The 14,622-nt window shown below is 33.8% G+C and overlaps 1 protein-coding gene across 1 annotated transcript; it reads right to left on the reverse strand.

Annotated features, from left to right (window-relative positions):
- Positions 1 to 1,288: 1,288 nt before the first annotated feature.
- LOC128205405 (uncharacterized) lies at positions 1,289 to 13,631 on the reverse strand. Its single transcript, XM_052907008.1, has 2 exons — positions 13,523 to 13,631; positions 1,289 to 5,854 (listed from the first exon to the last, which is right to left on the reverse strand). Exon 2 carries the CDS (start codon positions 5,840 to 5,842, stop codon positions 3,884 to 3,886), a length of 1,959 nt encoding a protein of 652 aa, XP_052762968.1. The 5' UTR covers positions 5,843 to 5,854; positions 13,523 to 13,631; the 3' UTR covers positions 1,289 to 3,883.
- Positions 13,632 to 14,622: the final 991 nt, after the last annotated feature.

The raw sequence follows: 14,622 nt of genomic DNA on the forward strand, positions 1-14,622 counted from the left end.
GTCAATAATTGTGTGAAGTATGAACTCTATTGAATGATGGTATATAAGTCATTAGTGAATTAAAAGAGACATGCAAAGGGCTATGAGTTTTTCCAGCATCCGTTTTTACCAAAAAAATTCACAGGCTGATAAACTTAAAAAAACAACATCAAAATATACTTACCAAACTATTTTGTTATTCGGCCATGCCTAATAAGTACTTCAGAATTAGAGTAACTCAGCCATAAGAAAATGAATTAAAGAAAATATTTTTTGTATTATGATGATTTAGAAATCCCACAGAATTACTATCTAACAATTAGAATGCAATGATATGAATGTGTTTTAATTGAAGTACCTTATTGACTGTTGAACAAACAGAACAAGTCATCCATTTAACCTATGGACTAGATGTAGAACTTGAAAAGTCAATAGTCAACTATAATTAAAATAGACATAGTTACTTATTTCTATTTTTGTTGGTTCATGCTACTTCTAGCTCAATTCATTGTCTGCGCTCATATGATCAATAACTCAATAAATGAGTAGTAAATGCACAAAGATGACCCGTCCAATGCCTGTTCACGCGATAAAATTCTGCTGTTTGGTCTACTCATTGTCAACACACATGTATAATACAATCATCCCGCTGCCAAATATTTTAACCGTATCCCAACATGATAATGTACGACCCTCACCATCGCAAACATAATTGTCAATTCCTGCTTGATATCACACCGAAGCTTTGAACGAAATATGCACCCGACACGGGGATCACCCCTTGCCCCGCCAGATATTTTTTCGTCCAAAGAAAAGGGGTATGCGACACCTAGGGTTTTATTTCCATAAAGGAGGGATATGACACTAACCAGGGCGTTTCTTCCAAAGAGGAGAGTATGATAACACCTAGAGTTTTATTTCCGGAAAGGATGGATATGGCAACACCTAGAGTTTTATTTCCAGATGAGGGATATGACACTTAGCTACGAAATAAAAATGAAATCAAATCCACCCAGCTGAAAAGTGTTGAATCTTCTCTCTGTGCAGTTCTCTATATGGATCTAGAAATAATATTTAACCATCATTGTTCATTAAACTTTGTGATATGTTGTTTTATAATTATTATAGTTTAGTTTTGGAATTCGATTTTCATTACTGTACGGATATTCATCTTTCAATTTGGAATGTATTGATTTCTCATATAGACTCCTGAATAAAGACAATATCAACTTTATTTCGTTCAGTTAATTAAATATATCAAGCCGTTTTCAAAGTATTATTAAAACACCGACAATTGTGAGAACATGTGTTTTATTTAGACAGGAGTATAACATATTGTGTCTACGTACTATTAAGATATCCATAGTGATTGTACTACATTCAGATATATCAACTATTACAAAAGTTCTTACGTATATAACAAACATAAACTGCATGTAAAAATCAAGATAAAAAAAAATAAAGCAAGAAAAGAAATATATAATTCACACTGTCTAGTTTTGACGTATGACATAGGATTATTATTCTTTATAAAAATTATTAAGATATTGTGATTAAAAGGGATCGAGTATTTAGGCTGCTAGCTGACAAAATGGTTTTGTCATGTAGGGGTGGAGTTACATTTTGATGTAGAAACAAAACAACTGAATCGTGATTAAAGTATATATACATATATATAAAAATAATACTGAACATCGTATATATATAAACAAAAAAGAACAGCAACCACTTTTTAATAGTTTTGTTGTAAAAGGTTTGGTGCTATTCAATTGTTTGTTGACAAAGATGCATGGTGAAAGAATAATCTTAACCCTTTTAACATTGGGTGCACCCCAATTTTCAATTAAAATGTAATGGATCTATCGATCAGTTTGTATACACTAACCAGTTATTTACATTTATGATATTAAAAGCAAACTACATTGTAGAGAATATAACCCAACAATTACAGTCTTTAAACAATCATTGACATATATCAAATACAGCAGATAAAGGTAGAAAGTGTGTTTCCACTCTATCCCTAGCAAGGGAAAAAATTGTTAGTCACAAACACACGCACGCCCGCACGCACGCACGCACGCACGCACGCACACAAACTATCGTCCTTTACAACAAAGGACCTTACATACAACACATATGCAATAGCTAATAAAAACACAACCTCACCACGTCCTGAAAAAGCGTTATAAGCACTATACTTATTATTATAGGGGCTGTTTCACGTATTGGCACCAAATAAAGTTTTTTTCTGTAACGAATCTCAGGACAGTTATCTAAAAGAATGTGTTACGCTTTGATATCATAATTGTAAAAAAGTACCAAAATATAAAAAACAAATTGTGTCGGAGACCGGGTTCGAACCCGTCGCGTCGTACTGACTGAGCTACGAAAGCTTACTCTAATCGGGAGACATAATTAAGCTATACACCTACCTCGGTAATATCACGTGATAACACCGACTAGCCAATCACGCATGAGGAATGAATTCTACCTGGTAGACATACCCAGTAATCTTTTTTAATGGAAAAATACGAAATAACTGCTAAACTTTAAATACTTTAAAATAAATTGTAAACTATGTAGTACTTCAGTTAGTAAGTTTCAATGCGTTGTACACATCGATGCCAAATTTATGTTAGTTTTCGACAATTTTCTTTTTTTCGCTATTTTATCATACGTGAAACAGCCTCTTTAACGCTCTTATATAATTTGTGATATATTGTCAATTTTAAATGTCAAATCTAATCCTTTCACCACACACATATTGTTCGTGTTCTTAGTCAGTTACAGTTGTACTGTTAATCTTATTTCATTTTTATTTTAATGCTTTTTGTTGTAATGTACAAACATTGTATTAACATTACCTGTTGTGAATTGATGAAAAATCTTAAAATAAATAAATTCAAACACAAAGCAACTGTAAAAGTTGAGAGAAGGTTATAAACTTCACTATGAATGGCTTCTGCGGTAAATCATTTGCAGCTGAACCCTTTGAATATTTTCCATGAGTGTTATTGTTGTTTTGTGTTAATGAGGAGTAACGTAAACATTCCCATTAATTTAAATATGATACATCTAATAAATATTTTGCAGAACTGATCATAAAGCCTGCATAAATACTGGCAAGTACGAAATATACATATTTGCCTTCATTTCCACCAAAATTTAATAGTACAGTTCATGATGTAATTCATATCCTGCATGAAGTCACAATTATAATCCTATATTATAAGTGCAATATATGTACAATGAGGTTATAATTATAACATTTGAAATGACAAAATCATCTTAATACTTAGCCAATAACCAGCCGTCTCCCAGGATAACGATGACATTTTACTAATATTACATGCTGGTAGGGCACTATGAACCATTATTTAAAAAACAATAAGTCGGAAAGCAAATTTGAATATACAAAACAACTATGTTTAGTTTTTATATTTCTGATAACTGTGACCTGAACCTTGATCCATAATGCAGTTCAAAGTCTGTCTTCACATGAGCTTGCTACATACCAAGTTATGTCAGGCAATCCTTAAACGTTTTGAGTTAGATTTTAAATTTGTGACCTTAACCCGGAAACTATCAGTTTGATGCCATTTTTACCACCGTTTTTTTTTTCGTATATAGATTCATTATACCAGTCGTAACTAGTATATGTACAGTTTTTGGCTTAAATATACATTAAATAAAAATTCTGAAATGCAGTCTAATAAATGTTAAATGTATGTTACTAATACTATATAAAAAAATTCATTTGGACATGATACATTAACATTAAAATGACAAACAATGACAAACAACAAAGTTATGCTAAAACATCAAACAAGTCGCATCAGGTAACCTTTCTCCAAATGTTTGGATCCTGGCCAATTATATTTTACATTATATATTTCCTGACAATCTACATACATGTAAACTTTATTGCTTTGATAGTTTTGGAACAACTTCCGTCACTCACAAAAAGAGTCTTGGTTTCTGAACAGAAACTCATTGCCCTTATATTTTTAATCCAATCTTCTTCTTTGAACTTCATCACACTGATCTTCTCACAGTTTCCTGACATTAACAAGAGTTCCTGTTTATCATTGTTGTATAGCAGAATATTTCCGTCCCCAGCAAGTGTTACGAATCCTGGGGATTTAAACTCCCAGTCTGTATATGTAGCTAAAGTATTTCCATTTAAAGAGACTTTTCTCAGAGTGTAAGTGCCCCAGCTAGTTGTGTCCGTGATGTAATACGCATTGCCATCAGATGCGTAAACCGGCTTGCTACAACAGTAGCCTTTGATTTTAAATTTTCTAAACTGCACATCATTGATTTTATCATCGTGGACACTAATAGAAGATCCATACGACAAAAAAAAACGACAATTGATGTAGGAAATATATCCAATAGTTGGAATTTGAATACCATAAAGTTCAGCCAGAGTGTTATTTTCTGTGGATAGTATTGAAAGTGTGTACGTGTTGATGACGCTATCGTGAGAACGCCATGTCTTTCTATCAGTAGTACATATATAAGTAACTGCAATCTTTTCATTTGAAACTACCGTTACATCAAATGGCGTATGACCTTGAGTTGGATAAGAGGCAGTTGAGTATCTAGCCAGAACCTTGTTTTTGGAGATGTCAACTACCTTCACTGAGTGACACTTGCTGTCAGCAACTACAAGCCTTCCTGATGATAGCACGGCCATTCCAGTGATATGGCAGCTCGAGAACTGTAAACGTTCTTTACTGGTGATTCGGGGTTTAAATGTATGATACATACCCGAACAACCATAACATTTGCAATTTTGACACCACCCTTTAGTTTTAGGATAAATGTCGTCATCACTGATCACTGTTATATCTTCAATGCCGACTGGGCCAAAGGATGTTTTTTCCGACGCAATAAGATCACCTTCCCTTTGATCATTTTCATCTTCATTTAGATACAACTCATCCTCACTGACATATCTTTCAGCATCATTTTCTGTTTCATTAGTGACAGTCATTTTGCCCATATTTCTCTTTAAGTTCAAAATTTTCTCAAATACAGAATCACGTTTGAACCCATATCTGATATTGTCCTCCTGACAGGTCTTTTTTAGATTGTCAACTGACAGCTTTAAATCTTCGATGGCTTTCCCTGACCTCTTTGATGTCATAAACAACCGAACTTCATCACTTGATGAAATATCAAGGGTTTGTTCAGATTTATCAGATCTACCTTTTATTTCAACATATTTCTTATTCAGTTCTTCTATCTTTTCATCAACTCCAGCCTTCAGATGTTCAGCAGATGACTCAATATCCCTTTCTGTTTCATCCAGGTACTCATTTATTTCTTCCTTAAACTTCTTTAGATCACCAAGAGCAACTGAATGGACTTTATTAGCAGAGACCGATATTTCTTTAATCGTATCTAGACAAGTTTTGATATCGTTTTGAATCGCTCCAAGCATGTGTTGTTGATCTTTATATTCAGAGGTATTGCTGAACCCTTTAGCGGCATCTGGAACAAACTGAACAGAACATGCCCTGTGATGAAGTACAATACAAACTCCGCATTCAAATGCCTCATGGTCAGGACAGAAGAACTTAAGTGCTTCATTGGTGTGTATCTTGCACATTTCTGAATATTTTTCGGGTGATCCTAGGTCATCTCTTTCTGATGGTGTTGAAGGCATTTGTTCTCCTGTAAGAATATTATGGCCCTTGTTTTTTGACATTCTGTGAACGTATTTGATGCAATCTTGGCACATGTATTCCTCACAGTTTTGACAGTACCCATGTGCGTCCTTGATCTCACCTTCACCTTTACAGGACTGACAAAAGGTGTTGTCATTTACAAGTGTACTGTTGCCTAGTCTTTCCATCACCGTTTTGTCCTGAAAATAATAAAACAGTGAGGTAGTTTGTAAGTGCTTGCGAAATCTAAACAAGATACATTTATGGTCATGTTTCTTAAATCTTTATGCAAAGAAGCAAGATATTATTACTTAACTTCAGACTGCATATTTAATGTGTTGTCTCATCACTATAAAATGGAATAAAATACCAGTTTAATCTAAAAGGAGCAAAAATGTTTGTCAGATTATTATTCCGAAACAAGAAATAAGCCACCTGCATTTTAAAAGTAAAACGGTACAGTCGTGGTAAAAAAACGTATGTGAAAAACTACAGAAACAAGCTCAGTACTAAAAAGATTAAAGATAAACCCGGTTTAATGGTACTGGGTAAACGCCAAAGACATAGAACACAAAAACAAAAAATCACAAACAAGAAACATGGACGAACAGCACAAAACTCCACAAACAGCACAGTGCATACATACTATATATATAAAAAATAGGTATGTTTATCAAGGATTGTTAGGTACCGCCTTGGAGCGGTCAGTAAATAAAACGCTTTTCGCACTGATATTGAGCCTTTAAAACACTACAACACAGTTCAATTAAGTTTGGTCAGTCAAGCAATCTAGTCCCCACAATTATTTCTTGGTGGTAGAATTGAAGGTTATTTTTAATACCATCATACTTGATCGGCATATATAAATATATGTAGCAGGTTGAACTTTATTATGTGAATATAAAAAACAATACACACGACTGCACCATTTTATACTTAAAATAGTTCGAGTCGTCTAGGGAAGGACCCTTAAGCCCATTTACTACATTTAAGCCAGTACACATGTTAAGTTTTGGAAAAGGTTGCGCATGTCCCAAGTGGCACCCATAATTTAATTAAACACATAAAAACATATAGTGACTAGTGAAACATGTGTGAATTAAAACATTCTTTAGTTCGATACATGATGAAATCAATAAGTTACGCAGCTTTCCAATCATAAATGTAAGTGAAGACTTTGCCACATATAAAATCAATTTAAATATACCAGATACAGTAAGTTTGTGGTATGTTGGTTATATTTCTATGCCTAATGTAGGTCTTTGTCTTCACTGCACATGATCGTATAGTTGTGAGAAGCGGAGTTCCACATCTTCCTGGACTTGTTACATATTCAAGGTAGGACATGGACGGGTATATATTTTGTAACCGGGAACCCAGGCCTAAAAACACTTTTGGTTTGGGTCACCCGTCTCTACCTACGACATAGACCCCGATCCTACCATTTTTGGTGTTATGTAGTTTAAAAGGCTTTATTCTGATAAATACTAATTACTTCAACAAATTTACCCAGTGATGACAATAACGTTCTTAAAGAATACAAAGCCTCTTAAAATAAATGCCTACCAACCATACCTGGTATCTGTTTTGGAACAAGATGTAGCTCTATATATACACTTCACGCTGCAGAATATTCTTAATAGTTTATAAAAGTAAATACAGTACACTAGTCATTTTCGATCTTTGTACTTGGAAGACTCGATGGATACTGGAGGGCTATATGGGCACATAATAAATCTAAAGATGATAAAAAGGTATATCTGACAGTGAAGGATCATAATTGTTACCACAGGGAGTCTGTCCCCTGTGATTTTGGCTAATTGTGGGCCTTGTTTATCAATGTCAATAAAACGATAAAGTAATATTTTTTTCTATCAGTCTGACCCGTTTTCCCTGGCACACCTTTTAAGTTTTGACTTTTTCCATCAAGATAGTACACATAACATCAACTTACGTAACCATGACAAAAGCGGAAACCCGACTTATTCAATATATATGCAAAAAGCTACAGAAACATGCTCAGTAGCAAAATGTTTAAACATAACCGAAAGAAAAAAAAACAAGAATAAAGTCGTCATTTTAACATGCCATTCGATTTTTTTCATATTCTATGCGTCATTGTTAAGAAAAAAATATAAAGAAGTTTAAGTCGGCTAAAGGGCTAAAGGGCATTCTGTTGAAAACATTTTTCTCTGTATTCTTTATATAGGGCCTATCCAGACTCAGAGTGTTGAGTTTTGTAAAGGGTATTCAATTAGTAGTTTATCGTTAAGAATTTAGAATATTCATTTTTCCTTCTGTATTTTAAAACAACATTGTCTTAGACGAGAGAAGTAATGCATCTATAGATGCATTATTTAAAATGGGTACTATATAGGATCAAACATGGCGGGCAAAAAAGTGACGGCATATATATTTACCTTGAATGATAAAAAAAAATGGCCAGCATGACCTTGAATTTCCACTCTCTTACATTCGCATTTCTCATCAATCTTAACCAAATTTAGTCACAGTGTCTAATAACTTTCAAGATCAAACCAAGCATTCCTCAGTGTTACTTGTTTCTATGAATCGTAAGTGATTCACACCTGCTTGTGTTGACTTTGCAGTTGAACTTAAATACATTAGTGTAAACTAAACATATTAGTATGCACATGATACAGATGTCCTTTACTCTTCGATTCAGTTCTTTCTTATAGACTAAATTTACAAGCTAGCTGGTAGAAATCAATGGGCGACTAGGCGCCTGGATTGTTTAGACTTATTTTATTTCTAGTGAATGATAAATATGATAAATATGTTGGTTGTTTGTACTTTCAGTTAATGTAAGGTTTTAGGTCGAAACAGTACAATGTATTTTTGGAAGATTGCTTGCAGAAGCATAAATAAACTGTAGCAGCTTTAATAAGCTGTAAAAATATTTCAGTATCCATTCTGAATCAAATGATTCCGTGAAAACAATAAAATATCAGATTAGTTTTCGCTTGTTTCTTTTTCTCAGAGAAAACAGTCAAAGCATTGTCATATCATTCGTTCCCCCACTGTCGTGGTTGGAGGCGGTGTCAACAATCCTACATAAAACATGGTGTAAATCACAAGTTCACTCTTGCAATTCACATAAAATTATGTTTAGCAACGCCCATAACTTTAACCTTTAGCCTTTGCATCCACCAATGACACAGATATTTATATATGAAATGAACAATATATATAACAAGAGCTGTCACAGTCACATTACATATGCACCAGATTGGGCTTTGTCGGACGGATAGCAATTATTAGAACTCGAAAGATGTTTGTAAAACATATATGCCCTTATGTCAACTAGTTATTCATTTCGAATTAAATGTCTGTGGGTTAAATTAAGGTTATGATGTTGTTTATTTGGTGTAAAATACTTCATTTATCTCAGCTCAAAGATAGCGAAATAAATCGCTTTAGTGAGCTGGATAGAATTGTTCACACACAGAAACTCATTTCGAATCAAGTTTTGTTAATTCTTTATATGCTAAAATCATTATTGTATTCATTATATATACATTATACTTTGCACATGTATTAGTTGAATTTAAGATCAAATTGTTTTTTAAAAAAATACATTTTCATCCTAAAATCACCATTTTGTCAGACCTTAAAATGATGATAAGTAATGGTTAAGATAGAGAAAAGACAATTTATCGATTTTAGCCATTACTGAAAAGAGTGGCAAGGCTAGTTTTCAAACTTTTCCGTGATATTACGCCAATGAACATTTCATTTAAGTTTGGTTCAGATTAAATGAAAATTAATTAAGTTTTAGATAGCAATAGCCAATTTTATGCAACTAGTTAATTGTTTGGCTTGGTTAAAGTTAACGAAAGCGCTAATCAAAGTCAAAATCAAACATTGTTTATTCGCTCATACCATAAACATGGCAAGTGAGGTCATATACAAAACATATATACATGGCGGCAGATGCATTGTAACTTTCTAACAACAATTTATATGATACCCAATACGAGTATCGGAGAGTCATTCACATGAAGTCAGAAAACATTATAGACAATTCTCAATGAATAAGGTTGTATCAATAGTAGAAATATTACCTTTGAATCACTTGTACATAAGATTTAATCAAATTTGGCGAACGAAATACTGTAAAAGAAGAGAAGGTCATACGAAACTATTGATTGGTCAATATTTATCCAAGTGTTACTATCAACCAATCAAATGATCTTAAAGTACAAACTGGCGAAAAGGCCGATGTGTTTTTACAATTAAAGGGTCATAACTGGAAAGAATTGACCAGGCTAGTTATCAGTTATGATTGAATGAAATATGGCCAACATGCTTTCTTTGTAAGATGCTTATTATTCATATTTTAATGTGAATATGAAAATTTAAATTTTAATGAAATATTACTTTGAATGTTCAATGTTTAGGATACGTTCACGTTTTATTCAATAAACAAACATAATATTAAGTTCTTTTCTAAGGAAAGATATGTATGCATTTATTTAATCCAAACTGGAAGAGAACAATGATTCATATGTTAAACATTAAAAGTCACAATGAAATATAGATATAGTTATATTCTAAACTTTAGCATTAACTAAGTGGAATTGATTTCGAAACCAAATTAACAATGTTATGATAACGTTCGAATCCTTCGGAAATAAATTTGCTCAAATTAATGTTTACATTTAAAAAATGAATTGCGTGATTGATGTCATTATGAACACAGTTGGGTTGGTTAAAGTAATCATGGAGTCATTCGGGCTGGGTAAAGTGTGCGGAGTCCGAATGACTCTGGGCAACGCGTACTGTAACCGCCGTTCATATCCCAAATAATGACATCAATCACGCAATTGATTTCTTATACTTACACCAATAGTTCATTGTTTATTTCCAGAATTGTTAAAAAAAAGTTTATTTACATTTAAGGGTTATACATTCTTACCCAGGGCGGGGATTTTAGCCGGGGTTGGCTGGACCGAAAGTCAAAGTCCCCGCTATTCTTCGGACCTGGGGGGGGGGAGGGGGGCTCTGGTTACAATTGACTGGTGCATTAACTTTAGGCCGTTCATTTAAGGAATGGAAGTTGAGGTGTTAATATTAGTAAATGAACTAAACATTTAAATGAGTTTAATATTCGCAGTGGGTCAGGGCCTGATCTTTTTGTTGTGGGTTAAATAACTTCCGAGGTAATTGTTTTGTTATATAAGGAAATAATAACTCACGTTATGAACGAAATTTGAGAGGGTTTCTATTGACTTCCTGCTTTTTGCACTAAATTACACACAAAAGTAAAGGATGGTTTGTAATACATTTAATTAAAGAAAGACAGCAAGGGCTTGCATACAATTAATTGCACATAGAACGTACGGATGTATTCTATAAATTACACATAGAAAGAACAGCTTTTTATGCAATATATCATACATTGAAAGTAATCGTTTGTATGCAATAAGTCCCAGAAAGTCTACAATAAATCTATCCTCGGAGTCCGTTGGAAGGGCCTTACAGATCTTGAGTTATTGGTATATAATGTGTTTGTAGCTCTCAACCCCAGTTATTGGTCAAACCGTTAAGTGATCTTTTTCCCCAGTGACCTCTAAACCAAAATGATGATCTCTCATACCAGTGATTTCCCAATCGAAACGATGATCTCTCAATCCAGTGATTTCCCAATCTAAACGATGATCTCTCATTCCAGTGATTTCCCAATCTAAATGATGATCTCTCATCCCAGTGAATTTCCAATCCAAACGATGATCTCTCAACCTAGTGATTTTCCAATCCAAACGATAATCTCTCAACCCAGTGATTTCCCAATCTAAACGATGATCTCTCATCCCAGTCCCTTCCCAATCCAAACGATGATCTCTCAACCTAGTGGTTTTCCAATCCAAACGATAATCTCTCAACCCAGTGATTTCCCAATCTAAACGATGATCTCTCATCCCAGTCCCTTCCCAATCCAAACGATGATCTCTCAACCTAGTGGTTTTCCAATCCAAACGATAATCTCTCAACCCAGTGATTTCCCAATCCATACGATGATCTCTCAATCCAGTGATTTCCCAATCTAAACGATGATCTCTCATCCCAGTGATTTCCCAACCTAAACGATGATCTCTCAATCAAGTGATTTCCCAATCTAAACGATGATCTCTCATCCCAGTGATTTCCCAATCTAAACGATGATCTCTCATCCCAGTGATTTCCCAATCTAAACGATGATCTCTCATCCCAGTGATTTCCCAATCCAATCGATGATCTCTCATCCCAGTGAATTTCCAATCTAAACGATGATCTCTCATCCTAGTGATTTCCCAATCCAAACGATGATCTCTCATCAAGTGATTTCCCAATCCAAAGGGTGATCTCTCAGCCCAGTGATTTCCCAATCTAAACGATGATCTTTCATCCCAGTGATTTCCCAATCCAAACGATGATCTCTCATCCCAGTGAATTTCCAATCCAAACGATGATCTCTCAATCCAGTGAATTTCCAATCTAAACGATGATCTCTCATCCCAGTCATTTCCCAATCCAAACGATGATCTCTCATCCTAGTCATTTCCCAATCTAAACGATGATCTCTCATCCCAGTGATTTCCCAATCCAAACGATGATCTCTCATCCCAGTGAATTTCCAATCCAAACGATGATCTCTCATCCCAGTGAATTTCCAATCCAAACGATGATCTTTCATCCCAGTGATTTCCCAATCCAAACGATGATCTCTCATCCTAGTCATTTCCCAATCCAAACGATGATCTCTCAACCCAGTGATTTTCCAATCCAAACAATGATCTCTCAACCCAGTGATTTCCCAAACCAAACGATGATCTCTCAACCCAATGATTTCCCAATCTAAACGATGATCTCTCAACCCAGTGATTTCCCAATCTAAACGATGATCTCTCAACCCAGTGAATTTCCAATCCAAACGATGATCTCTCATACCAGTCATTTTCCAATCTTAACGATGATCTCTCATCCCAGTGATGTAGGTAAATTACGTCAGGGTCTTTTATCCAACGTATTTTCATTGTCTAAATTATTATCTATACTATTTTGTTATTATCATCATTAAGATTTATTTCTAGCATCTTTGGCTTACTTGTAAGTTCACATAAACGTTGCAATCTTATGAAGGTATTTCAAGCGTTGATTTAATTCGCACTTTTTTCAACCGCATAACACCATATTTCCCGTTTAGTACCCCTTGCGCAATAATTATTTAAACATTTATGTCAAAATGTTTAGCTGATGAAACCAGCTACTTAAGTATGCAGTTTGAAAACCATCGAAAAGCATATGATAAATGATAATAAAATACGGATTCTTTGTTACGGAGGGAAAGGTAGACAATCGGCCAAAAATTGGTTCAATTTTCGAAAAATGCATACAAGACATAGATGATGTGCAGATAATTTAAAAAGCATCAACATACTTTTCGTTTTCAATCAGTAATTAATGCGTGACAGAACTTTGTGTTTTATCGTATGTAAAACCTTGCCAACCGGAAATGCTACTTTTAGTGGCGACACTGCATCGCCAGTTGTTTGCTACGACGTTCTGTCAGCATCAATTGAGATGCTTCATAGTAAGATTATACAATCAATGATATAAATGTTCTGTTTTGTACAATAATGACTTCTAATTTTACATGTATGTGTCTTATTCATAACCAAATGCTAATGCCGATTTACCAATAACATCTTAGAGTTTGAATTAACTACAATAAAATGATTATGGAGCTGTATGACTGGTACATTTACAATTTGAAACCAATGAAACACATTAGTAATATCATGATATGAATACCTCCAATAAATAGCGTAATAATATTGGCAGGACGACGTACAAATAAAACGAACCTTTTAAGGAAGTCCCAAACTAAGAAACGTCATTTTATAGTCTCTTTTAAAGATTTCTTATACTTTGCTGAAAGCACGTCTGTTCAACAAGTGTTTGTTCACATGCAACTTTTCACAGCTAAATGGAAATAAATACACTGCCGAATTTGCGTCCGTTTGTAATCTGATATGCAAAATATGGAGGGGGTACATTTAGTTCAGGATTGGCCTTGTTTACATAAAAAAATATATAAACATTTCAGGTATCGTCTTTATAATGGACAGCGAAATGACTCTTTAAAATAACTATTTACATTTAATTCAATAACTCACAATATAAAACCCTTCGATTTTGCTTAACTTAGCAATGGTTTCATCGAATTTAGCCATATTTTTACATAACTAAGGTACTTTTACTCATCTTGTTTTTATTTGAGAAACAAAAAACATACAATACATAGGCCTGTCAATATTGCAATCAACACTTATTAACCATAATAAGGGCTGTATGAAATGTTGCAACCTGTATATAAATTTCTGCATATACAATCATTAACAAACTTTGATAATATGGTGTGTTTTTTCTGTCCTGCATTACAAATGTGTTTTTTTTACAATACTCTCGTATTAAACTCTTAGATCATCTAACCAAGGTAGTCCACTTCATTAACACTTTAAACCTGTCAGGAAATATTTGTTAAATATGAGTTATAATGGGCACATCTAGCTTCACAAGAGCAAAAACTACTGTATAACATGTCTTATACATACTTAAAGTGACACTTGTATTTAAAATCAATACATGCACATGTATTACAAACATAAATTTTGAGTGATTAACCTTTAACAACCTACTAAATAATGCATTTATAGAAAATATCAATTACTGATAACAGGATTTCAACCGTGTATTTAATAGCTAAAAACGAACAAATATTAAATGATTGGTCAGTCCTAAAATATTTGCAGTGATCAACTAGCGTCTCATAAGGAAGGAATACCGAGTTTTCTACAATTTTATTTCAAATTAAACACGGTATCATTCATAAGAACCATTGCTTTCGATATTTATTCATCCTTTTCGGTAAATTAAAAAAAATGTTTTAATTGTGGTACATCTC

This window comes from Mya arenaria, chromosome 10 (assembly GCF_026914265.1).
Source record: "Mya arenaria isolate MELC-2E11 chromosome 10, ASM2691426v1".
Taxonomy (NCBI): Eukaryota; Metazoa; Mollusca; class Bivalvia; order Myida; family Myidae; genus Mya; species Mya arenaria.

Bases quoted from the DNA above. Each gene is read 5' to 3' on its own strand.
- LOC128205405 (XM_052907008.1), bottom strand. From the start codon at position 5,842: ATGGAAAGACTAGGCAACAGTACACTTGTAAATGACAACACCTTTTGT.